The following is a 24,546-nucleotide window of genomic DNA, read 5'->3' as shown; positions in this document are numbered from 1 at the left end:
GTATTTGCACCTTCCTAGATTATTGTATGTTCTTTCAACAAGCTGTAAAATGTATTTTCTGTAGAAAAAAAGGAGGAACTGAATATTTTGAAGACTGAACTGAATGATTCCAGGCAGCATCTTCAGCTATTGGAACAGGTTGGTTTGTAGCATTGGAATATAATGACAAGAAGGCTACTACTGTATTGAGAAGGAAGCCTTTATCAAAAATTAACAGCCCAATCCTTTCCATGCTTAACTTGGGTTTAACTCCCATTATGTTTGAAGCTGCCCAGAATGGCTTGGGCAACCCAGTCACATGGGTGGGGCAAAAATAATAAATAATAGGTGGTGGTGGTGTTCAGCTCAAAGGGATTCATCTTCTGAATAAACATACATGGGCTGAGAGAAGGCATCTACAAATATGCCATTTTGAGAGTTGTGACTGCAGTTTTTCACCTATGGTGTGAGCCTAGCTCATGTATGACATCATTGCTTGGCAGCAGTGGTGCATTTTGTAGGTACCTGAAGTCTCACGGCTGAAACATGTTGGGGTGCAACATTCATTTGCATGTGTTTCCTTTTTTGTGTTTTGTTTTCTGGATTTTCTTGCTGTGAAATGACAGGATGTGAAAAATGCCACAAAGCAAAAAGAGGAGCTACTTCAAGAACAAGCAGCTCTGAAAGACACCATAACAGAATGTTCAAGAAAGTGCAGGGAATACCAGGAAATACAGAAGAGGAAGGAGAACGAGCTGCAAAAGCTTTGCAGGGAAATAGAAGAGCAAAAACTACAACTGAGCAAACAGGAGATGGTATGTGTTGCTCTCTCTCATGAATGATCTGCTCAGCTTGTTTTCTTCATTTTAAAAGTATCCAAACTGACTACCGTAGTTCTAGAACAGGCATCCCCAAACTGCGGCCCTCCAGATGTTTTGGCCTACAACTCCCACGCTCCCTAGCTAACAGGACCTGTGGTCGGGGAAGATGGGAATTGTAGTCCAAAACATTTGGAGGGCCGAAGTTTGGGGATGCCTGTTCTAGAATATAAGGATAACTCATCTTTAAGACAACAGCTGTAAGTAAATCCATTTATAGAGTGGGAGCTCAATTAGAGAACGTATGTTCTGATCTCAGGGAGCATAAACTGCTGCCTTGTGCCTTGAACTATAATCCATATTCTGAGTGGCAGCAGCTCTATGAGATCTAAGTAGGAATCTTTCCCAGTCCTTTTGATTAGAGGGGCCTTTTGCATATAAAGCATGTGTTCTTTCACTGAGCTGTGACCTTTCCCCAGTTACTTCCTAGATTTAAATACAGAAAAGTGTTTATCTGAGAATGATGGATGACATCCCTCACAGGGTGATATTGCATACTTGAAGGAACAGGCAAGAGGATCCCCTGGTCCTCTTGTTGTCTCTTGAGTGCTTGCCTTTTCTTGGCCTTGTGTGTTTCCTATTGTACATTTTGTGAGCTGCTGGTTTATTACCCACTGTACCTCAATCCAAAAGAACTCTTTTGACATCCCTCCCAGCAGAAGTGCACCCACATCCTCCATCTGGTTGTGATCCTCTGTGATGATGGCAAGAAAAAGCAATGTCTTTATCAAGTTGAGTCTTTATGGAGTGGTTGGGCAGGGGACATCCTTCCCTGGCCCCAATTAACCCTGAGATACCGTATTAGAATTTTAAATACCTTGCATAAAATGTATCAAGCTCCACCTTGAAAAAGGAAAATTTTCAGCTCAGAGGTTTTATATGACTAAAGAGACAGATAGAAGAGCAGCTGCCTATGAAGGTCAATCCCCACCCCTGCACCCCAGCCCTTGCATTTGAAGGTTCACTCTTGACGTGTTGTCCTTGGCCAGGTCCTTCATCACCTCAGGGAGGAAATACAACATGAAGAAAAGAAGCTGGAGAAATGCACAGCTGAACTGAAGGATCAGAAACAGCTGTTGGAAAAACGACTAGCAGAGCAGCAATGCCAGCTGGAACAAGCAATTGCTAAAGTTCAAGGAAAAGAAGAACAGATCCAGAAGCTTCAAGAGGAGGAGTCCTGGTGCATAGCTCTTGAAGAAACAGTCAGCAAAACCCGTATGTTGAGATAAAGGCTGCAACAGCCACTGATACATTTTTATAACTTTACTTTTTTATTAAAAAAAATGTATGAAAAAGTCCTAATCATTGTGGGTGTGGAACTCTCAGATACACACTGAACTGTACTATCCCTGGATAGTCATAGTCTCAAAAGAACCTTGTGAGATAGGTTTAAATGCTTCTCTAGCCTCTTTAGCAAAAGGGAAGGATGTACATGTAATAAATTAAAATTGCATATGTAACATTTTAAAATTGCAAAAGTACTTCTTCACTATATAGAGAACTGAAATTTGGTACATGCTTTTCTGGTGACATAGGCTGAATGAATCTTTTCGATTCCAGGACATCAGCTCTCTGAAAAAGAACTGAAGTTGCAAGAAAAAAATGGTGAGGTTTTATCCCTTCAAAGGGAGCTAGAACTCTCAAAAGCCAAGGAGACTGTGCTCCACGGTCAGATTCAAACTGAGAGGGAAAAGGCTGAAAAGCAAATAGAAGGGCTGAAGGAAGCCATCAAGATGCAAAAGACCCAACTCGAGAGAGCACTTCATGTACGTGATTTTGCTTTTGTTGTAATAAAAAATGTGATAGTTAGTTGAACCTGATTCCCACTGAAATCAATGGGGCTTGGCTGCTTCATTTCAATGGGATATAAAATCAACCAATTTAGGCTGCAATCTAAATCTCCTTTGCACCAGATTGAGGGAAGGGGGTGTATTGGAGGGAGGTACCCTACCGAGGGACTGAACAAGCCCAGGATTCACTAGATCCCAAGCTGGCCCCACTGTTGCTACGTAATGGCATAGGCCTCGTCTTTATGAAAAACTTGTAAGGTAGGTCAGCAGCAATAATAATAATAATAATAATAATAATAATAATAATAATAATAATAATAATAATAATAATAAATAACAACTTATTACTACCTCATCCATCTGGCTGGGTTTCCCCAGCCACTCATTACTGTTGGGGACGGGAGAGTTCACCCAAAGCCATCTTCTGACTCCTTGGCAAGGTTAAATCTAAGCTGTTCACAGGCCACTCTATTATCTGCTGCAATCACATGTGCATAATTTAATGTCATTTGTCATGGCTTGGGCCCTGTCAAAGCACTGTTACCTGGATGGTAATTATCATGCCAAGTTTTTGTTTCACAGGAATATATCTATTCATCTGAAGGGAAACAGAATATAAAGCTGTGAACATGCCCACCCACCCATTTTTATTTTAGGAACAAAAACAGGAAAACCACTGTTTGCAAAAAGAAGTTGCCTCCATAGAGCAAGTGGCACAAGACAACCACCTGCGAGCAAAGCAGCTTATGAGGGACCTTGGCCAGATCCAAGTGGAGTACACGCAGCTCAAGTCACAGGTAGGACATGGATCCAACAAATTGCCTCCCTATGATGCGCTACATCCTGGGGAAAGGGTGGGCTATTATCCCACCTTCCTTTGTATTTTTGACACTAAATACAAAAGAATAGGAATACCGGTAATCAGTACAGTTGATGACCATTTCATGTAGTGGTTCCATTCCTGGCCTTTGTGCTTGTCAGCAGAGTGCATGAAAGTGCGCCCCTGCACTGCCCATGTTCCACCCTTTTAGTGACATGTTTTGTGACATTTTCAGTCATTTCTGGGTTTGGCACTGTGTGCATATGTGCAATCGCATGTCTTTTGGACATGCGTTAATCAGTCGTTGCCTGTATATCTATAGTGCAAAAAAAGTGCATGGAGTGTTTTCCTCCTTCTTTCCCATAAACATTAAAACTCAGGATTATCCAATGAAATACACATTCAGGGTGAGCAATAAGGGAAGACTTCACAAAATGCAGAATTAATTTATGGAATTTGTTGCCATAAGATGTGTTTATGACTACAGAATTAGATAGCCTTTGATAGATCTCACCTCCTCCAGGAAAAAGCTGTCAGGCATGATTGCTAATTGCAGGCATTACCCATCCATGTTCAGAGGCAGCAAATCGCTGAGAACAAACAACACAGGACATATGTTTACTTTCATGCTCTGCTTGGGGATTTCCTATGGGAAGGAAGCAGGTTGCTGGACTAGATGGAACTTGATCCAGCTAAGATCATTTTGAATGCTTCCATAGGAACAGTTTCAAGGCAGGCTTGACTTCTAACACTGCTCACTTTATAACTCAAGAGCAATGGCTTCTTTTACACATACAGAGGTTTGGTTCCAAGGGCTCTGTGTATACATGAAAACACACATCCTCAAACCCTTGGAGCCACCCCCACCCCCCATGAGCACCCCTAACCTTCCAAAGAGCTTTTAAATTCTCTCTTCCTTTACCGGAGAAGGTCCACTCAGCACACTGGCTCTGGGATGTTCTCGCAAGATCTTGCAAGGTCATCAGAGTACCTGCAAGACCTTGTACAACCATCCCAAGGCTTCCAGAGCCAGCACACTGAAAGGTCTTGCCTAGTAAGCGAGGCAGAGAGCTTAAAAGCTGTTCTTGCAATGGGATAACCTTGCATGCATTTAATTTGCACAATTTCAACCAGCTAGCCTTCAACCATGCAAGGTTAAAATAGTACAAGTTACATGTGCGTAAGACATTATTGTAATGTAACTACAAAATCTGTGGCTCCAAGATGTGATTTCAGTAGGAGAATTAAGCCTGGGCTCAAACATTTTCTGTTGGCTTACACTCTGGTTGGATTATGTGCCATCTTTTATCATGCCCAAAGAAATCGAACTCCTCATAAAGAGGAAATGGTCATCACCAACAATACAAGCTGGAATTGTGTACAGTAGTAGGCCTTGCCTATATTTTTAATACTTAAAGGTGGTTGTATGGAAATGGCTAAGGTGGTCTTTGTAATTTGATAAATTAGTTTTCATTTGGCCAATTTTGCACCCACATGATTATATAGCTAAATTTTGACTACTATGTCATCCAGCCATTAACATAGGTTGTTCAGTTACTCAGCAGATTCCATACAATCACTTGTGGGGCTATTGCCACAAACACAACCAAACCAAGTCACATGGAGATGGCCGTTACAAGATGCAGCTGTTGCAATTTTTGAGATAACGGAGGCCTGAAGAAAGACAAATTCCACCAGTGATGTTACCATTACCTTTTTCTCACATAAGCAGCAGTTCCCCCAATGCTAGCCAGATTAGGAGCCCCACCAGTGGCCCTATACATTTCTGCAGCTGATCACATAGGGCCTGCTGGGTGTCTGCATTGGGTTTGGCTTGCTAATTGGCTGTTAATCCTTAGCATCCTCTCTGAAATCCTGCTGTCTCACCCTTGTGTCCCATTGCTTAGATGAAGAGTCAAGAGAATTTAGAGAAACAACACAAAGACATGAAAGGGACAGTGAAGTCACTTAAGCTGGAAGTGAAACACAAAATGAGAACCGGTTTGAAGGATCTGAGTCAATCTCCTCCAGAGCTCTTGGGAGAACTGGAGACTACTTTTGAAATTAAAAGAGGACCTCAGAGTGACTTGGAAAGTCTGAAGGAAAATTACCCTTTCACAAATAATGAGGAAAGAATGCTGTGCTTTGATGAAAAGCTGGACCTTTCCAAAGTCCACATCACGGTAAACGCAACCCTACTAAAATCAGTGTTTAAAAAATCAGAGCTGCTTCAAACCATCAATTTTGCATGCAAGCAAGAATAATTCTTCCTGTATTGTGTGTCCTATGAATCTCAGTTTGAAGTATCCAACTCCTGCATCTTCCCCCCTGTAGTGCACCTGTATTGGAAACACACAAATGCAGAAAGCTTTCCTCCCCACTCAGGCTCCTAGACTTTGATCTCTGCCACTTACAGTCCTAGTTTCTATTTCTTTAAAAATCAAAAACATGAGGTCTAAAACCTGTTTTTTAAATAAATAAATAAATAAATAAATAAATAAATAAATACTGAACTCCTTGAGGTGCTGGAACTTGTAAGCAGGGTTCTGTATTTGGGCAGCTGCAGCTACATGGTGTTCATAGCCCTGCTAGTTTATGATGTCACTGTCCTATATTCATTATATGCTGATTACCAACCAGCAAATCCTACCTTAATCTTTTATCAGGCCACCTGTTTCAATCTGTTCTCTTTTCTCTCAAGGATGAACAATGGCGTGGAAAAGCACGCCGAGAACAGTTGCAGCACCATGAGGATCGGCTCAAGGTACCACAACAGTTCATGTACTAGGTTCCCAGTCTTTGAGTGGGCCAGGGGGCTAATATTTCCAGTCATTGTGGGGGTCATAGTTTTCCTTGATAGTATTTACACCTTTGTTGATATAGCACAAAATTATCTAATAAACCAGTCAGTTAACTCAGTGTGTTCTTTAAGGCTCAGCTTCGTCAGTGCATGTCAAAGCAAGTGGAAGTGTTAATTAAAGGAAAACAGCAGACTGAGGGCACCCTCCATAGCCTGAAGAGGCAAGTTGATGCATTGGATGAACTGGTTAGCAGTACTTCAACAGACTTGCAGTTTCCTTCCTTGAACTCCTCAGGGTTAACTGATTCTCTGCGCGAAGAGTCAATTCTCACAATGAACCAGGTAAGTTTTCCCATTGATTTGGATATACTGCTTCTCTGTGTAGGAGAGAGCCTTTCTATTTTCATTTATTTTAAAGTATACCCTGCCTTTTGATCAAGTGATGATCAGTGGCTTACACCAGAAAAAAATAGACCATGGCTGGTGGCAGGGTCCAGATTGTCCTTTCCCACCTTACCCCTCCCAGAACAGCTGTTGAAGCAGTTCTTTCTGGCTGGAGGCAACTAGTAGAAAACTTTCTCCCCATGTCTTGGATTTGCTTGGATACCAGAAATTAATTCTCTGTGGTCTGAATATGCATTGGCTTTTCACATGCATATTTTCTAAAAAATTTAGAGCTTAATTGTATGTTGGTTTTTAACAGGATTTTGTGATAGCTTTGTTAAAATGTGTGTCCCTCTATGCTTTAACCTGCTCAGTCTCAAAGTTCTAAAGCATAACCTATCTGATACTTTTCATCTCACTGAGGCTGTTTCTCCCAAACTACACCCACCTGTCCCCCATCTGATATCAGGTGTGGGGCAGGTGGAGATGTGGCTAGATAGACTGTGGAACTGGTCCCTGCAGAAAGTAGTCTTGTCAGCCTTATGCTCAGCACTTGGGGAGCACAGAGCACAGGACTTGCAAAGTGCTTTCCAAATGCCCTGACAATCACCTGACTGCTGCACGCTGGGAAAGCACTGCACAAGGGACATCCCAACCATCTATGAAAGTTGCCCCGTAAGGGCTGATAAGGGGCTGATCTGGCCCACTGAGCCAAACAGGCTTTTCACTCTTGATTCACTCAAAGCAGGGATGTGTGTCTTGAAAATTTAGCTCCTCCTCTTCTAGTTTAGTCCCTGGTTTCACTCAAAAGCAGATATGTTATTTTTCTCCTAATTGTGTTTCTGCTCAGTTTTTTGTTAAGCATTTCTTTAAATTCCTTAGTATCCTTTATCTCCTATTTGTTTCTACTCCTATTTGTTTGTATTTTGCTTTTTTCCTTGCCTTTTTGCTGTTGGCTCTTCTTGCCCTCTTTCCCTGTTTTGTGAGATGGCTGCAACCACCAAAGCTAAAATAAAATGCATGTTACAGTGGTTAAGAAAAAGCCTCCCTTGGAATAAACTGCCATGGATCTCTTTCAAGTCCTTTTAGTAGACACTCCAGTAACAGGCTTTCACTCTGAATGTTCTGACCTGCTTATCTTGAATAAAAGTTTTGTGTATGCTTTCTCTTTATATTATTGTAAGGCTAAAATATTTGGTAAAATATAATCGAAATAATAGGGATTATGCTGCTGCTATTATCCATATCCCAGAAGCAGGGCAAGTCAAGGGCTATTGCAATGTGTTGTCTTCTTAGTTTTTTTGCTCCTTGAATGGGGACATCTTTTCTAGTTTTCTAGATCTCCTTCCAGGACATCAACAGGTATTTCAACACAATCTCCAGGTATTCATCAGTACAAGACATAATCCCAGCAGGTAAGAGGGGTGGGGTGATAACAGTAGAATGTGTGGAATTGATCAATAAATATTAACATTTAGACTGAAATATGAACACAATTTCTAGGGCTGTATGACTAACTGTGACCCTCCAAATGTTGGACTCCAACTCTCATCAGCCCCAGCCAGCATAGCCAGCATAGCATAGGTGATGGGAACTGAAGTCCAGCAACTCCTAGAGGGCCACAGGTTAGCCACCTCATTCAAGGGAGTATGTGGTTCTTATTTCTAAGTATGAGCAAAAGATTTGGAGTCTAGCATCTGTGTAATCAGCCTTCCTCCATATAACCGGGGGGGGGGGGGGGGGTTACAACTCACACCTATATCTTGCATCAAACACTAAGGCCATGCTCACAATTTAGGGCACTTATGCTTATAGTTTTTAATTGCTGATGGCAGCCTGGTACCCTCAGTTTTGTACAACTCTGCTTAGCCCCAGGTCGGGGTAGGGTGACCTGTGGAGAGCTGTGCATGAGGTTCTTTTACATCTTCTGAGGGCATTCCAGAACCTTAAGTGGATCCAAGCCTGTTCTCTGTTCTGGAGCAGGAAAAGCTCACAAAAGTAGGGGGAGGGGGAGACACCACTTCAAGGTCACATCTTGCCACAGGAAAATGAGAGGACACAATTGCCCTCATCTGTTTTTCCATAGCTCCTCCAGATTCGCAGTCTCCTGCCTGTTCCTTCTTACAAGCACATACTGTATATTCCTGCGTATAAGACTACTTTTTAATCCAGGAAAATCTTCTCAAAAGTTGGGGGTTGTCTTATACGTCGGGTCGTATTTCTTATACGGCGAGTATATCCCAAACTCTTTATTTTAACTGGAAAAGTTGGGGGTCGTCTTATACGCCCAGTCTTATACGCTGGAATATACTGTAGTTAAGATTACATCCTCACTGAGTGGTGAGCAGGACTCTTTAAAGTGTCCAAGTCATGGAATTCTGCCCATGGTGTCCTGGTAGTAGTTTTGCCTTCAAGCAATGGCACATCAGCCCTGAATAAAGAGCACCTGGGTTGGACCAGGCGGAGGACCTCTCCCACCTTATCTGAGGTGTCAGTGGAAGCAATGCCAGGGAGCTGTCAGAAAACCGGAAGACATTTTCAGTCTCTCAGGGCTATCTTTCCCCCCTTGATTTTATCTCCAGCATTGTTGGTAAAGCCCACACAGAGACCACAATTTAATTATAGCATCTCTGCCCTGGATGAGGTCACACCCGCAGTTCCCAATGGAGTAAACGTCTGCCTAAGCCTATAACAGTAACCTTCACAGAGTTTGACAGGGTTCATAATGTTGAATGAACCAACCTTACAAAAGGTAAATCATTTCTGGGTGGCATAATCCCCACTGCTCCCTAGTGGACCGTTATCATCTCTTTAGAACTCATGTTTCTGGAGTGGCCTCCTTGCTATAGTGATCTCTACTTCTTCCTGCTGCACATTGTGTTGGATTCATTAGTTTTCTATAGTCATAAAGGCTATGTGGTGGGTTGTCTTGCTTTTCTAGTACACTGGGGGGGGGGGAGTTGGGTAGCCCCTTCCACTGAAGAGCATCAGTTGAACCCTATCTTGTCACCTAGAGAGAGGTGCTCTCGCCAGCCTTCTGGACTGCCCTTCCTAGAGGCAGAGAATAATTAATTCATGGTAAACAGCTCCCCTTTTCCTAGCTCCACTAGCAGTTAGGAAGGTAACAGTTTACCCAGAACCTGAGGCAACGCAGCACCTCAGTTTACTTCCAGCCAGACTTCAGCATCACCTTTCATGCTTTAGAAATGACTTCAGCTAAAGTGTTAACTGAAAATCCTTTGTTAATCATCATGATCCAGTACTTTGTAATTAGAGAAAATTGGTATGATTGTAACCTTGCTTGCCATTTGCAGCAAGCATATTTTACAGTAATCACTGAAAGGTTTTTATTATTATTATTATTATAGGCAAGCAGTGAAATGCAGCTGTATTGGTGCAGCCCGTGCCAATAGCCTGGCTTTGAAGGCATCAGAAGACTACCTCATTGGTTTCCAAATCCCTGTTAACGTTCCTTAAGACTTTTTAGTTGTGAGCTCAGGTGTTTTTATTACGTATGCACACTTACTTGAATTTTTATTTCTATGAAGCACTTCTGCAATGCAAGCTAGAGTGTAACATTTGCAGTATTGAAAGTTACAGCCATTGATTCCTGCATCCTTTTGTTTGTGGGGTAGGGGTGCGTGGATTTATTTATATGTGGGTGAATGGGCATAAGCTTTTTTAGCATTTTTTGTGGAAATTTGTATTCTGTTGGATGAATTTTTTTTAAAAAATAAATATCCCCCTTTCCCCCCAAAAAATACAACTTGTACAGTATTTTCTTCTGCTTTCTGTAAACATAAGTATTTAGTGACTGATTGATCCACCAGATTCCTATGCATGGGGAACCTCAGGGCAAAAAGCAATGTACAGCCTTCCTAGGCTGCTTTATATATCCAGTCCTTGGCTATATACCCTTCTGTGTCATGCATTCTTTGCCTGCATAGTGTGTGTGTGTAGAAATATCAACCTGTGCACAGCTGGAATGTTGCCTACTTTACAAATGCAATGGATGTGACTTTTTGAAACTAGCTCCACCCAGGTTGCCTGTGAGGGATCAGGTTCCTCTGAAAAATGTTGCCCACCTATTACAGAAGGGCTTTGAATGTGTCCTAGATTTAAAGATATTGCAGCAATAACTACTTCCATATTTCCACCAGAAGCAATTTACTCCCCACTATGAAGGAGTATGGGGATTGTCTCCATCTACCTACTTAGAAGATGCAGGGTCATGTGCCTAAACTTTTATGCAGACTGGCTCTGTCTCACCTCACTTCCTCCCCCTCCTCACAACCCCCCAACAGAGCTTTTTCTCAGTTCACATACATATGTTTTGTCTCAGCTCTTGATTCTGTTGCAGTTTACCTCAAATAGTACTTTACTCTAATTCCTGCTTAAACTCTTAAAAGGAAAATTAATTTCTCTATTTTCTCTCTCTTTCCACTCCCATTCTGTGATTCTCTATTTTCTCTCTCTTTCCACTCCCATTCTGTGATCCAGGACTGCAGTGGATTCTGCCACAGCAAATGGCTGTTGTCCATTTGAGTTACTGTGCAAAACTAGCATAAACTTAATTAACATAGCAGAAACTGAAGTTTGTTCACTAGGGGTTCTAAGTAGACTCATTGGAAGTAACATGACTTTACTTAGGTTTACTAATTTCAATGGTATCTACCCGTTGAGTAAAAGGGTAGAATACAAAACAACCCTTAGCTATTTTTTACTGGTCTGAATGTTGAGATCCACCACACATACTTGAAACTTAAGCAATACAGCACTTACAAAAATGAAGTGAGCCCCCTTCACCTAACAAATCATAAAGCATGTACCTTTCAAGATCAGTTTTTCTTCCATCAAACTGATTATTCAACTTCACAATTCTTCAGTGATATTCTCCAATGAACTTTAATGATTAAGACTGACTAGATCCAAGAGTAGAACCAGAATGTTCAGAAGCAAAGCTCAAGAGGGAGAACTGTACTTTCCACCATTCCAAATCTACGGTAGGCTAGGGCTAGGTAATGCTGCATTGGTTGGGATTTTCAACACCATTCCACAAAGTTTAATATGTGAGGATTGCTCCTGTTAAAATGGGAACTTGAATTTTTTGTAACAGTTTACTCTATTTGGAGAGCCTACCTTTCAGCCAAGATTAATCCACAAAAATGTACATTAGTGATAAATGAAAGTGTTTTCTAGCAGCCTTCCTGGTTGTTGCCTGTTTATAGCAATAATGTTTGGGCTCTTCCCTACAGGAGATTTACATTGTGGCCTAAAAGAGAAGATCTGCAACTAGACTTGAGGAATGGTTGATGGTGAAGCAGCACTTCTGTTGGTCTTGACATTCCGTGCTTTAAGTGTTCTGCAAAAGAATTAAAAGTCTAAAGCAGGCATCCCCAGACTTCGGCCCTCCAGATGTTTTGGACTACATTTCCCATCTTCCCCGACCACTGGTCCTGTTAGCTAGGGATTGTGGGAGTTGTAGGCCAAAACATCTGGAGGGCCGTAGTTTGTGGGTGCCTGGTCTAAAGGCAAGCATGCAGATTGTGCTTCAGCACCTAGGTATTTAGCAGCTCACCTAGAATGTTGGGGGGTTTTTTTGCTTTCACGCTACCATAAATATTCATAGAGAGCAGGCTAGGGAGGATTAAATTATTATACAATAAAGCCACCTCTCACCTTCTGTGACAAATATTACACAGGTCTAGAACCTTCACACATGGAATAATTAAGCGAAATTACAACTGTGCTCTAGTTGGTTCATATAAAAAGGGATACTTGCTCCAGGTGACCCACAATCCACACCCTCTTGAGTGCACATCTTCAAAGAAAGACTACTGTCATTTATCTAGATACAGGTACTTTATTTACAAATATTTAGATAATAGCATTGTTACAATAAATGAGTACAGCAGCCCAAATAAGTCCTGTCACAGAAACAAAGACCTACTGTAACTTATAATTTGGAGGATATAAGGGGGGGGGTATTGCACCACCAACAAGCTGCAGAAAGTGATTGCCTTTGCCCAAACTTAAAACTGTATCAACTGGTCATGGTCCCCGGGCAAAAACCCCACATGGTGCAATCCAAGCTGCATCTTTTGTAATACCCATCTATTTTAAGAATATTAGGTTGGGGGAGGGAGAGAGAAACCTACCCAGAGCCAAACAAAAAGGAAACACACAAAGGGACAGTGTACACATTATCCAAACACTTAAATCATCTGCACATTCCAGTTTTGGCTTTTATTTAACATTGACTGTACAGTATGCTGGTTATCACCCTTTGCTTTTACATAGTTGAACATGGCCTTGCTTAGTGTCTTAGAGAGCTAAACGAAAAATAAAATAAAAAACCTCTATGCTATATTTGAAGCATTGCAGTGAATATATTGAAACATACTCTAGCCCAATCAAGCTTAACCCATTTGTTGCCCTCTTTTTCTTTTAAATAGTGGGTTGTTATGGAGAGTTACAGTACGAAGTTGAGATTGTTTACATATGTGGTGGCTCCAACCCAAGCAGACAGACAGGTCTGCATATACACCAATTGCTCTGAATTAGCTCTCTCAAAGTTATTTGCAACCACAGCATAGAGGAAGAACTGAGGAGGAGCAGAAATTAAACCTATTTCAACTGTAGTGTCAAATGCCACAGAATGGTTCAAAATCCCTAGAGTGTAGAATACTTGACAGTCCAGTTGAGAATAAATCATTTCATAAAAGTGTAAGGTGTCCAACAGCCCATCCTTCCTATACAATAAGGCAGGAAATGAAGCTGGATTAATGCAAAAAGTCTTCCCAAAGTGAGAGGAAAAGTATATTAGCACACCAGCAATTGCACAAGACCAGGAATATTAAACAAAAGCAGCAATAGGCTGACGACAGTGCCGAGATAGGACAGATACTATTACACTGGGGTAGGTGTTCTTTTGCACTATGTCAGGAACCAGCTTCCTAAGCACAACCTCCAAATGCCAGCACCACGGAATCAAGCCAATGGTCAGTGAACTGCAGTTACTAAAGCTGGGGGTGATGTGGTCATTATTAGGTTGAACTGTACAGACCAATATATTACCTATTCTAGTGCCAGTAAATCAGTTTGTTTTTATTTCATTAAGATCATATACACAGAATGTACTTTTTAAAGTGTTAGCTCTGTTCCTTCAAAATTTATACATATTTACGTTCTGTTAACAAGGGCCACAAAAGGTAAAAATGGTAAGGAGAAGGAAGAGGTGGCTGGCATCAAGCTACAGAGCACAAGCACAAGATACTTGCCATGTGGGAGGCCAAGATGGATGAAGGCTAACACTCCTGCAATGAGTGCTCCCACGCCGCCGCCGCCGCCACCACCACCACCACCACCACCACCACCAACTGCATAATAGGGAACCCTTCCCACTAAAAAAGGAATCTTACGCAGGATCCCACTCTAATCATGTAGGTTGTTTCACAGCAAATCAACTTTTTCTGTTACTAAAAAGGACAGATCCAGACCACTTGCAGACTGGGAGGAAAGGCTGAAGCTAGTTAAAGTTAAAATTTTAAAAGAGACAAAGCCCTGCAGAAAGAGAAAGAAGAAGAATAAAAATCATGAGGTCCAACCATCAGTGCTCTGTTTTGTAAATCATGTATTGGTGACACCTATTCACAAGGACTGGGGTGGGGGGGAGACTTCTAGATTTACCATGCAGGGAGAGGGTATGACTCTACTTGCCTTTGATAACCTGATTACATCTAAGTTTCTCTTATTTATTTTTTAGCAGTTTAGTGCTGTGTTAAACTGTTGCCTCAGGAGTTTTAATTAAACCCAGTAAGATGTACAGAGGAAACTGAAGCAGCCAAAAGCACTGCTCCTAACAGAGGTGAAAGGTCAGAAACAGAGCCGAAAAGTGAGGTCACTAGCAGCCACAGCCTTCTCTCTGCGGCTGGGGTTCACTGGTTAGTCGGCCACCCTGTGGAGCTGAAGGCTTGTGTTGTACACCAGATTCTGCAGCGTTTAGATCCAGGCTCCCGTCTTGGATGTTCTGATAGATTTTCTTGGCAGCCTCTAGGAATGCATCCTCAACATTCTCTCCTCTGATAAAAGGAGAAGCAGCAATATTAATTTAGAATGTATATAGAAAGCCTATTGCACAAAGGATTTCACATACCCACCATTCACTGTCCAGAAGCAATGTAGCACAGAGCTTCTACCCTTGTTTCCTTTCATATTTCATAGGTATTTAGGTTGCACAACACATCTATTTTAGCTGCCACCACTATAGAAACATCAACAGAACATCTTGCAATGACCATTTTTTGTGCTTCAGATATTCTGTATCAGTGGCCTTAGTGTCTTAATAGCACACATCAGGATATTGTGGATTCCTGCACGCCTTCCTGCCACATGTCCCAACTAACCCCGGACTACTCTTCTCGTTTTTACATGGGGCAAGGAAAGCAGATGCAAGAGGATTCTCAGTTGGTACACCCCACTTCAGGTTAATGGAGCCAGATGAGGATGCCCTACCTGAAGGACCCCAAATCCTTTTGCATCTGTTCCATGGAGAACATCAATTCCATCATGCACTACCTTGCTTTAGAGCAAGAATTTCTAGTTCACGGGATAAATTCCTGAAAAGTTCATGGGTCTAAGATCCCAAAACATCAAATGAGAAGATGTTTTGTTTCAATAAAGTGCAGTTAAAATAAAGCACAGTTTGCTTGATACAAAGACAAACGACAGTCAAAAAACTGAAGCAAAAAACTTCCACTCTCTTCCTCGAGGCCATGCCAAAAGAGGAATGTGTGAGCCCAAAGCTCACTCTAGCTCCTTCCCATCATGATAAACCATGTTTCTTTTGTGACATCTGAACACAGCTGTTATATTATCTTTTTTGAATTGCTGTGGTTGGCAGCAACAGGGTTGGGGTTAGGCCAGTGTGGACATTCTCAGTCACACCCCTGAACATGCCAGAATTGCTTCTTACTGTCAACAAGGAACAGAACTCAGATTTCTTTTGTTTCCCCAACACCAAAGCCACCTTATGGTGCTTAGCTAAGCTTCTATGGAGTCACTATTATGTATATTAATACAGTGGTACCTCAACTTACGAACGACTCGACAACCGAATTTTTCAACTTACGAATGGGGGTAATGGCCACACGGTTTTAGATAGGGTTGCTTCAACTTACGAATTTTTCCGTTTCCAATGCATTCCTATAGGAAATCGCGTTTCCAATGGCATTTTTCGACTTAAGAATTTTTCAACTTACGAATTTAATCCATTCCGAAGGCACCTTCGCAAGTCGAAAAATTCTTAAGTCGAAAAACGCCATTGGAAACGCAATTTCCCATAGGAATGCATTGGAAACGGAAAAATTCGTAAGTCGAGGCACCACTGTATTCTAATGAGCAAAAGTCAGAACTGTGACAGTGATGAACACATGTGAGGAAATAAACAATTGATTAACAACTGAGTGAAGAATTACACTAGGCAAAGAGGTAAGCAATGCCTAATGCTTTTCCAGGAAAAGAGCAAGTAGTGACAGCAAGATTGGGAAGGTTATCAAGGGGGTATAATTGCCCAAGCAACAGAGACTAAAAATTTAAAGTACCCCTCTAAGTAGATTATGGATGAATCCATATAAGCAATTTTGGTTTCAAGAAATCAAGACTCGGTACTTACGTTTTAGCACTTGCTTCAAGAAACAGCAATCCTGTTTAGAAACAAAATACAACTTTAACGTAGGTAGGAATAGCAAGTGCCCCATACCAAACCTCACAAGTAAGAGTCCCCAAAGAACTCCAGGGTCAGTAGTTTGCATAACCAGATATGTGAGACAACTCAGGCCATGAATTGCTGAGTTCAATCGCTTTAACAATTTAATCACTGGTGCCAAATTTAAAGCCAGTTCAGTGTGGCTGAGCGTTAATGGTACCCTTGTTTGATTTCAAACCAACCCCATTTTGATGCATTGTTGTAATGGGAAATAAAAAATAAATTAAAAGGTGGCTTTTCCTTTTGTCAAATAGTAGTTTAAGTGGTAACTTTGTGTCTTATCTAATTGCTACTTATCACACTCTCAACATCTCCCAAAGGTATCAAAATAAGGTCATATAAGTTTGATTTCTAGGAGTTATCATGGCCTAGAATCCAACCTATACACTCACAGCACTGGAGTAGCAACACCCACCATTCTCTTCAGCAAACTGTTTGGCTTCTTCATATGTCACATCCCTCTGCGCTTCCAGATCCGCTTTATTTCCTATAAGGATTATCACCTGCATCCGGAATAAGGCACAAAAAGATGGCTGATAAACTGGCTGTCCCTGTTGAAGGCAAGAGGTCAACTACTCCCTAGGCTCCAGCATCTTGCAGCTACCACTTTAGCCCTCCTGTGATATGCCTGAGTAGAGCTGGTAAAGTTAATCCTTTTATGCAAGCCTATACAGATCAGGAAAACCAAAATCAAATGCTGCCAGAACTTCAAGTGTGAATATTAAGTGACACTTCAACTTCTTATTACTGCAGGGCCATTCAGCTTCAAGAAAGCTGCTATTATGCAATAAAATAGTCACACTAATGAGGAAGTGAGCCTGGCTAGCTAGAACTAACTTCTGTGGAGAACAGAACCAAATCAGGAACAGATGGATTCAAATCACTTGATGCTACACAGAGTGGAAGGAAACCAACTTCAACTCCAGAGAAAGGGTGGTATTTAGTCTCAAAACAACCTAGCCAAATACAAAAGGCAAGAATTAAGAGGAAGTCTACTCTGCCACTCAGCTTCCTGCAAGGTAAAAGTGGGTACCCTTCCACTGGGTTTGGATGACATCACTGCCTTCCCAAAACTGGGCCCTGTGAAACCCATCTAAGATTCCTAAGAACTGTCTAAGGAGTGGAAGCCATTTCAGAAATGTCACAGCCCTACCCACAATCTGAGGAAAGGACTACGGCCACCCCATTAGTTAAGGGATTTTCCCTTATGCTGAATAGGCTTCCTCGCGAGAAAAGGGAAAACTTGGCAGCTATGATTAGAGTGTGACAGTTGGCTCCAGAGTGGATAAAAATCAATGTTGTTGATTTTTAGTGTATTTTTCGAATTTGAATCAGATTGTTTTAAATGGGATTTTAAAAATAAAATGCTTTTGGAGTAAAAGTCTTTCTAAAGATAGTTTTCTATTTAAGTTACATTATAGTCCAAAGGCTATTCATCAGGCAATAAGGATTTAAGTTTTTCATGTGTGCTACAACTCAAATCTGGTTTGTTTGTTTTTTAATTGTTTAACCACATCCGTTAACAAACATGGATACATATGCTATAATGTTATTGTTTTAGTTAAATTGTTTAAATTGTTATTAAGGAAATGATTATTTTTCTCCTTCCAATAAAGTACAGCAGTAATGTTGTCCAAATATAAACAGTTAACTTATCAAACCTCACAATTATTTCATAATTATCTGTCTATGTATTTCTAATAGTATAACCAAATCAGTAATTTCTGATATAACTGTAAAAAACAACTCTGAATTTTTTTTATTCCAAAACCCAACCTTCATTTGATTGTAAATATTATGGATATATCACCAAGAATGAGTCTTTCTGTAAAAAATATAAAATGATTTAAATCGAATCCACCCAAGCTGGCTCTTTCCAACTATTTTCCTTCCCTTTTCTCCTTAATGACTCTTGCCATTACCTTCACATTGTAATCCTTCTGGCAGCGATTATGTTTCATTTATAAATTTGGGGAAATTATACTTCATAAGATGACAACCAGCAGCAGTTTATGCAACAGGGTGGCAATTTAGCCTTGTGTTCTGATTTCATGCTTTGGGACAAGGCCTTTTAATCAAAGTCACAACCTTAGCTATAACAATTTAATCACTGGTGGCAAATTTAAAGCCAGTTCGGTGTGGCTGAGCGTTAATGGTACCCTTGTTTGATTTCAAACCAACCCCATTTTGATGCATTGTTGTAATGGGAAATAAAAAATAAATTAAAAGGTGGCTTTTCCTTTTGTCAAATAGTAGTTTAAGTGGTAACTTTGTGTCTTATCAAATTGCTACTTATCACACTCTCAACATCTCCCAAAGGTATCAAAATAAGGTCATATAAGTTTGATTTTAAATGTAAACAACAAAAACGCAGATGTTCAAAGGGTGTTTGACAGCCCTACATTTAATGCAACCATTTTTAAACAGCCAAACTCACAGTATTTGGATTAGTTAGGTTCCTTGCATCTGTCAGCCAGCTGCTTAGATGGTTATACGTGCTTCTTCTGCAGAAGACAGAAAGGGTAAAACTAAGTACTTATAGGGTCACACCAGCATAGTATGTCAGTTTATTTCCTATTACACTTTGAGGATGGTACTGGACACAACAGGAACATGTTACTTCTTTCCAATTTAGGCAATTGAATTGAGCTGTTAACAGAGATTCTTGCTTGTTTTTCATTTCCCTGATTTTCAAGGGGAAATCTGTTAAGACAAAATGTTGCAAAATGTCTCCTCTTAAAGAGCTATTGTCTGAAGGGTGGGGTGGGGGAGAACACTGATCTTGTGTGTCTGGGAAACACACACATATGCCCAAGATACAGAAAGGTGAAGTATTGTTTGCTAAGGTTTGCAATGATCTGAAAAACCATTCTCTGCTTTTGTAGGACTAACCAATGTGCCTCATTCCCAAGCTTGCTCTGTATCTTTTCCAAAATTAGAATAGTTAAACTTCGTTTAGAAACCTCTGGTTTCAATTGACCCTACTGTAAAATATCAGTCCCATAACTAGTCTCCATAATTTATTTCTTTATTAGCCCAACACAGAGCTGACAAGTATTCCCAACTTCTAGCACTTAGCAACAGGCTTTATGTCCTATTTAGAATAGACTAAAATATGACTAAAATAGTCATATTTTTTCCGTGGGGCATTCTTCACTCAGTTCAGTTCTATGACACCATACAGGAAGCTAGATGCACAGGAGATAGTGATGTGTTCCCAAAAACAGATGCTCCTGATGAGCCAATGTGTGTCTGTCCCACTTACAAGCAAAGAACCTTTGGCAAGCTACCAAAGCCCAGAAACTCAACAACCCCAGATACTTGACTTTTAAGAATATTGTTCTTCCTTCTCCAGACTGTTGTTCCTGGGCCAGGCCAAAAAGAGAGAAGTGTTTACAGGTAATTACATAACATTAAGGGCTGAGAAAGGAGGAGCTGTTAAAGCAGCAACCTTGGCTAAAAGTAGTTCTTAAAATCAAGACAATGATTGACACTTATATCATCCTATAAATATGTAATTAGGTTTGTTTGTTTTTCTAAAAAGTGACCATGCTTTGAAAACCTGTTTTGAGTCATGTGCCCCTCACAGAAACATCAGCAAAAAAAAAAAAAACCCTTAGTGCATTGTGTTGATAAAGTCAGCAGAAAAGACCATTCCACCACCACCACCACCTTTCTCCTGTAGTACTAGAACTTGGGGTCACCTAAAGCAACGATCAGTAGATTCCAGACAGACAAGAGAATAAATACCCTACTTCACGCATAGCTAACCTCTGGAATTCACTTCCATAAAATGTAGTGACTACTGCTGGTTTTGAAATGAATTAGCTAAATTTATGGAACCAGGTCCTTCACAGTTGAGATGGCACCTTCATGTCCAGAGGCGAAATTCCTGGGATTCTGGGGAACATTGCTGGAACAATAATGGCAGAGGGCCACTGTGTTCATGACCTGCCTGGGGGCTTCCCAGAGACATCTGACTGGCCATTTTTTGAGAGCAAAGATACTGATGAGAAGGAGCCCCCAACTGATCCAGGAGTGTCATTCTTATCCTATTAAGAGCTAGGAAAGTAGTGTGTTTAACCTCAGCAGCTGCTGTATGACTGCTGTAGGTAATGTAAGAGTGTACTAAGGGTGTCTATAGCACAAGAAGGCCTCTTACCTAGTAATATCGTAGACCATAAGAGCGCCTGCTGCTCCTCTGTAGTAGCTCCGTGTGACAGCCCTGAATCTCTCCTGTCCTGCTGTATCCCAGATCTGCAGCTTAATTTTTTGGCCACTAACTTCAATTATTCTTGTACCAAACTCAACACCAATTGTATGGGGACAATCTGCCATAACTGTTGCCAAAAAGGAGAGAGAGAGACAGAGAGAGAGTCAGGCGACCAGTACTTCCATTCAGAGCTCTCAATAGCAACACTGAGCATGTGCACGTAAAACTGAAAACCTGCTTAATATCAACTTCAGATTTCATCTCACCCATCCCAGCAAAAAGAAAAAGGAAGGAAATCTAACTGCTATTAAAGTTCTGTACTTCATTAACAAAATTATTATCTTTTTTCTATATAACACTATCCCATCCCCAAGCTGTTGAGGTTCATTTTCTCATCAGGAATGAGAAACAGACAACTGTCCTGCCAAAAACCACACTAGCTCTTGACCTCCGTTATCTGTTTTGTTCTTAAACAAATTTAAGGTATGCCTTATTTTAAAAAAAATCCTGGTCAAAAATAGAAAGATAGCTGGACTTTAAGGGCTTTGGTAACTTACAGTCCAGTTAAAAACCTATGCCTAAGCTGGGAAAAGTAATACTGGACCCAACTGCTGACCAGGCAGTCAATCTTAGGTAAACCAGCACAAGGCACATAAGTGATTCAAGTGGCCTCAAGGGAATGTAGAAGCTTTGTCAACTCATGATGCTCTTCCAACCCCAGTTAAGATAGACTGAAAATAGTGTCCAACTTTAATAGTGGCACATTAAACAATTTTGCTAAGTGTCTTTGCCTCAGCCATACTGGACCACTCTCACAAATAGAGCCAGGCAGATCAAAGACACAAGAAAAGCCCAAATCAACTTGTGCATGCTGACAATGAGGAGAGAGAAGAGGCATGCTGTGGATTACCATCTAAAATCACTTGAAGGTCAATATGTGAAGAGACTTACATTTCTTTTCTGTAAACTGGTGGAGCAAGCAAGACTTTCCTACACCCATGTCCCCTACGGGGCAGGGCGGAGGGAGGGGGGAGAAAAGAAAGAAACAAGTCTTAGTAACAAGCCATGTACTATTATCACTGTGCTTGAAACTTAGTATCACAGAAGATGACTGTGCAATAATGTGTCATTCACACAGGGCCGGCCCAAAACATTTTGGCACCTGAGGCTCACCTAAACATGCATCCTCCCGACTGCCTTACTAGGACATTTTCCACATTGGTATAGCGCGTTTGTACAACACCAAGCACTCACCAGCTCTCAGCCAGCATGATCAATGGTCAGGGATGATACGACACTGAATAGCCAGTATGATAATAGTGGCCAGAATGATGGACTAGGTCCTGGGAGAGCAGAATTCAAACCCCCACTCAGCCATGAAGCTCAATGGGTGGCCTTAGGCCTGTCTCTCTCTCTTCTCTCACTCTCCCCCTCCCCCCCGCCTAAACCTACCTCACAGGATGGTTGTGAGGATTATATGAGGAAGAGGAGAATCCGTGTACACCACCTTGAGCTCATGGGATAAAAAGGTGAAGCTTAAATGCAATAAATACTGTATTGAATGCACCATCAAATCTAATGTGCGCCCTAAATGTAATTTGGCAAAAAAAAAAAGGTGTGCATTAGACTCAAGTAAATATCACCCAGCCCTACTGACCACCAAACTATCTTGTCTTGCAGGGAGGGGGTGCCTCCTTTTTTTTACAACCCCCATCCTGCCACCCCTGTTACACAGAGGCTCCGTCACCGCCTGGGCATGCTGAGGACTAGCCATGTGGCTGGCGCGCTCTCCCGCCGGCCACCTTACCTGCCCAGAAGCCCGCTTTCTCTTCCTCCTCCTTTGCTTCTCCATCACCAACCACAGCATGGAACCCTCAGGAAACCACACAGCAAAGTCACCCTGCCCCGCCCAGGAAGATTTACTGCAGCCTCCTGCGCAACAGCGTCTACCTCCGCTTCCCTCAGACGGAGGAAGCTGCCAGGCTGATTCAGTTGATCCCGCAGCAGAGAGCAGGCATGCACTGAGAAAAGAGGCCCAACAGTGCCGGCTCGCCTTTCTCTCTCTCACAGTGTGGAAGTGCTGGGCCCCGTCTGTGTAGAGGAGCTGAGGCAGGTGGGAACCATACTTTGGCTCACCTCGCTGACAAAAAAGGGTATGGGGGGCTTTTCCCTCATGACGCTTTCACTGAGAGAGGAGTTTGCTTATTATCCCCCTCTGCCTTGCTTTAGGGTGCTCACTAGAAACCTCTCCAGGAGCTGAGGAAAACAGTAACAGTTATTTCCCATCCCCACACACTTTAGATAACTCAGTGGGTTACATAGCCCACTTAACTGCGGAGAAAGTCCCAGACCTACTTCTGAGTAGGTAAATCAGGATCAGCACTGTGCACTGTTGTATTTAGTTGAGTCTAATGCACCATCGAATCTAATGCACATCCTAATTTTCGCAATGTAATTGGCAAAGGTATGCTTTAGACTCGAGTAAATACAGCAGTCCAGCAACATTTGAAATATGCAATCTAATGGAGGCAGCAACCAAGGCAAAAATTAAGGGAATGGGCTGGAGGGGTGGGGAGAGAAATGGGTGGGTAAGGAATGAGAAGGAGGCAGCAAGGTGGAAGACACTGCTCCCCAAGGTGGGTCCTCATAGTTGCTGTGTAATGCAGTGGCAATAACCGAGAAGTAGTTTGCTGCTCTCCAGGTGCTCAGTGAATAGGCTTGCTGCTCTCTTCCATAAGTTATGAAAGTAGCAAGCCTGTTCGCCACGGCCTTCCAAAAAGGGGTGGCACCTGGAAGAGGAAAAGGACGAAGAGAAGCCCGCCTTGCTGCCTCTTTACACAGCAGCTATGGCAACCCCACCATGTAAAAAGCTGCAGCAGGGCAGTGGCTGTGGCTTACTCTTACTCTAACTCTTCAATACCACTTCTCTCAGGTGCCATCCAAGGCAGGTGCCTCACCTCACATTATTGAAGGGCCAGCTATGTGTTCTACAGTCTACTGGTGAATAATCTCTGTGCACCAGTTGCTTGTAACACTTCAGAAGTAAGAATTATAAAAGTAAATTTTAAAAAATGAAACTGAAAGCACTGTTAGAACACTGCAACAGACAACACTAGAACTGTTAACCTCAGCATCTAGCGCAAATGTTTTCCCCCTCCAGTCCTTCCACGTTTTATAAGACATGATTTTTTTATTATCCTGCACTTCCTCCAAAGAGTTCAAGGTTATGAACACTCGTCCATTTTCATCCTGACTGCCACTCTGCTGTCAGAGTTGAGTTGAAGAGGGAGAAAGAGAGTCACACAGAGTGCTTTCAACCAGGCAGGGAGCTGAACCTAGGCCTCTCCCAAGTCTAAGACTGGCTTGTTAAACATTAATACAAGATCAGCTACTTTCAGAATAGCAGCAAGTATTCCAACAACTAGTACACAGACACTTTAGTTATCCCTCACTCAGAAGTAACCTAAGCCACGTCTAGCATGAGGAATGCACAAAATATCTAAGGCTTGGTGTAAACAGCACATAAGCCATGTTGCAAGTTTGGGGGCCAATGACATATACAATGTCAACTCAACTATAAACTCTCCCCTGCTTTACACCACCATATGACTATTTGTAGGCCTGCGGGACATTGTGTGCCAAGCACTGAGCAAATCACAGCACAACAGCTGCAGCAACTAAATGAAGGGAGCAACCCTCTCAGTCTCCTCTTCATGACTATCAAGCATGAAGTTTTACAGGTGCTTTTTCTCTGCACAGTGAGAAAAAAAGCTTTGTGCAACAGGGATTCCTTGCCCAACATGCCATATCCCCAAATGAAATTTACAGTGAGCTTTGCAGAGGCTGCATAGTCAACAGTCTTGCTTCTGTAGGCTGAGCCCCTCAGAGCAGTTTAAAACAACCAACCACAGCAATG

General features: G+C 41.8%; 2 protein-coding genes across 5 annotated transcripts in view; one reads left to right on the top strand and one right to left on the bottom strand.

Annotated features, from left to right (window-relative positions):
• The window catches only part of CNTRL (centriolin), a 64,186-nt gene extending 53,774 nt beyond the window's left edge, over window positions 1-10,412 (top strand). For 3 of the 4 annotated variants that reach the window (XM_035113404.3, XM_088664952.1, XM_088664951.1), the window contains exons 34-43: window positions 65-138; window positions 606-794; window positions 1,847-2,072; window positions 2,418-2,623; window positions 3,304-3,444; window positions 5,375-5,650; window positions 6,169-6,231; window positions 6,400-6,609; window positions 7,983-8,066; window positions 10,020-10,412. In XM_035113404.3, the coding sequence (XP_034969295.3) occupies window positions 65-138; window positions 606-794; window positions 1,847-2,072; window positions 2,418-2,623; window positions 3,304-3,444; window positions 5,375-5,650; window positions 6,169-6,231; window positions 6,400-6,609; window positions 7,983-8,057 (1,460 nt within the window). In that variant the 3' untranslated portion in view covers window positions 8,058-8,066; window positions 10,020-10,412. Of the gene's footprint in view, window positions 1-64; window positions 139-605; window positions 795-1,846; window positions 2,073-2,417; window positions 2,624-3,303; window positions 3,445-5,374; window positions 5,651-6,168; window positions 6,232-6,399; window positions 6,610-7,982; window positions 8,067-9,233; window positions 9,404-10,019 lie in introns of all 4 variants that reach the window. The other variant, XR_015948717.1, reaches the window with a different exon arrangement.
• A 2,082-nt stretch (window positions 10,413-12,494) lies between these two features.
• RAB14 (RAB14, member RAS oncogene family) overlaps window positions 12,495-24,546 on the bottom strand; it is a 39,833-nt gene continuing 27,781 nt past the window's right edge. Inside the window, exons 3-8 of the mRNA XM_035113408.3 lie at window positions 21,582-21,635; window positions 20,580-20,757; window positions 18,855-18,921; window positions 16,833-16,920; window positions 16,325-16,355; window positions 12,495-14,732 (exon numbers count right to left, since the gene is read on the bottom strand). Coding sequence (XP_034969299.1) covers window positions 14,555-14,732; window positions 16,325-16,355; window positions 16,833-16,920; window positions 18,855-18,921; window positions 20,580-20,757; window positions 21,582-21,635 — 596 coding nt within the window. The 3' untranslated portion in view covers window positions 12,495-14,554. The remainder of the gene's footprint in view (window positions 14,733-16,324; window positions 16,356-16,832; window positions 16,921-18,854; window positions 18,922-20,579; window positions 20,758-21,581; window positions 21,636-24,546) is intronic.

This window comes from Zootoca vivipara, chromosome Z2, assembly GCF_965207765.1.
Source record: "Zootoca vivipara chromosome Z2, rZooViv2.hap1.1, whole genome shotgun sequence".
Classification (NCBI taxonomy): Eukaryota; Metazoa; Chordata; class Lepidosauria; order Squamata; family Lacertidae; genus Zootoca; species Zootoca vivipara.
The sequence above is the reverse complement of the archived record's forward strand: the minus strand, read 5'-3'. Positions and strand labels throughout refer to the sequence as shown.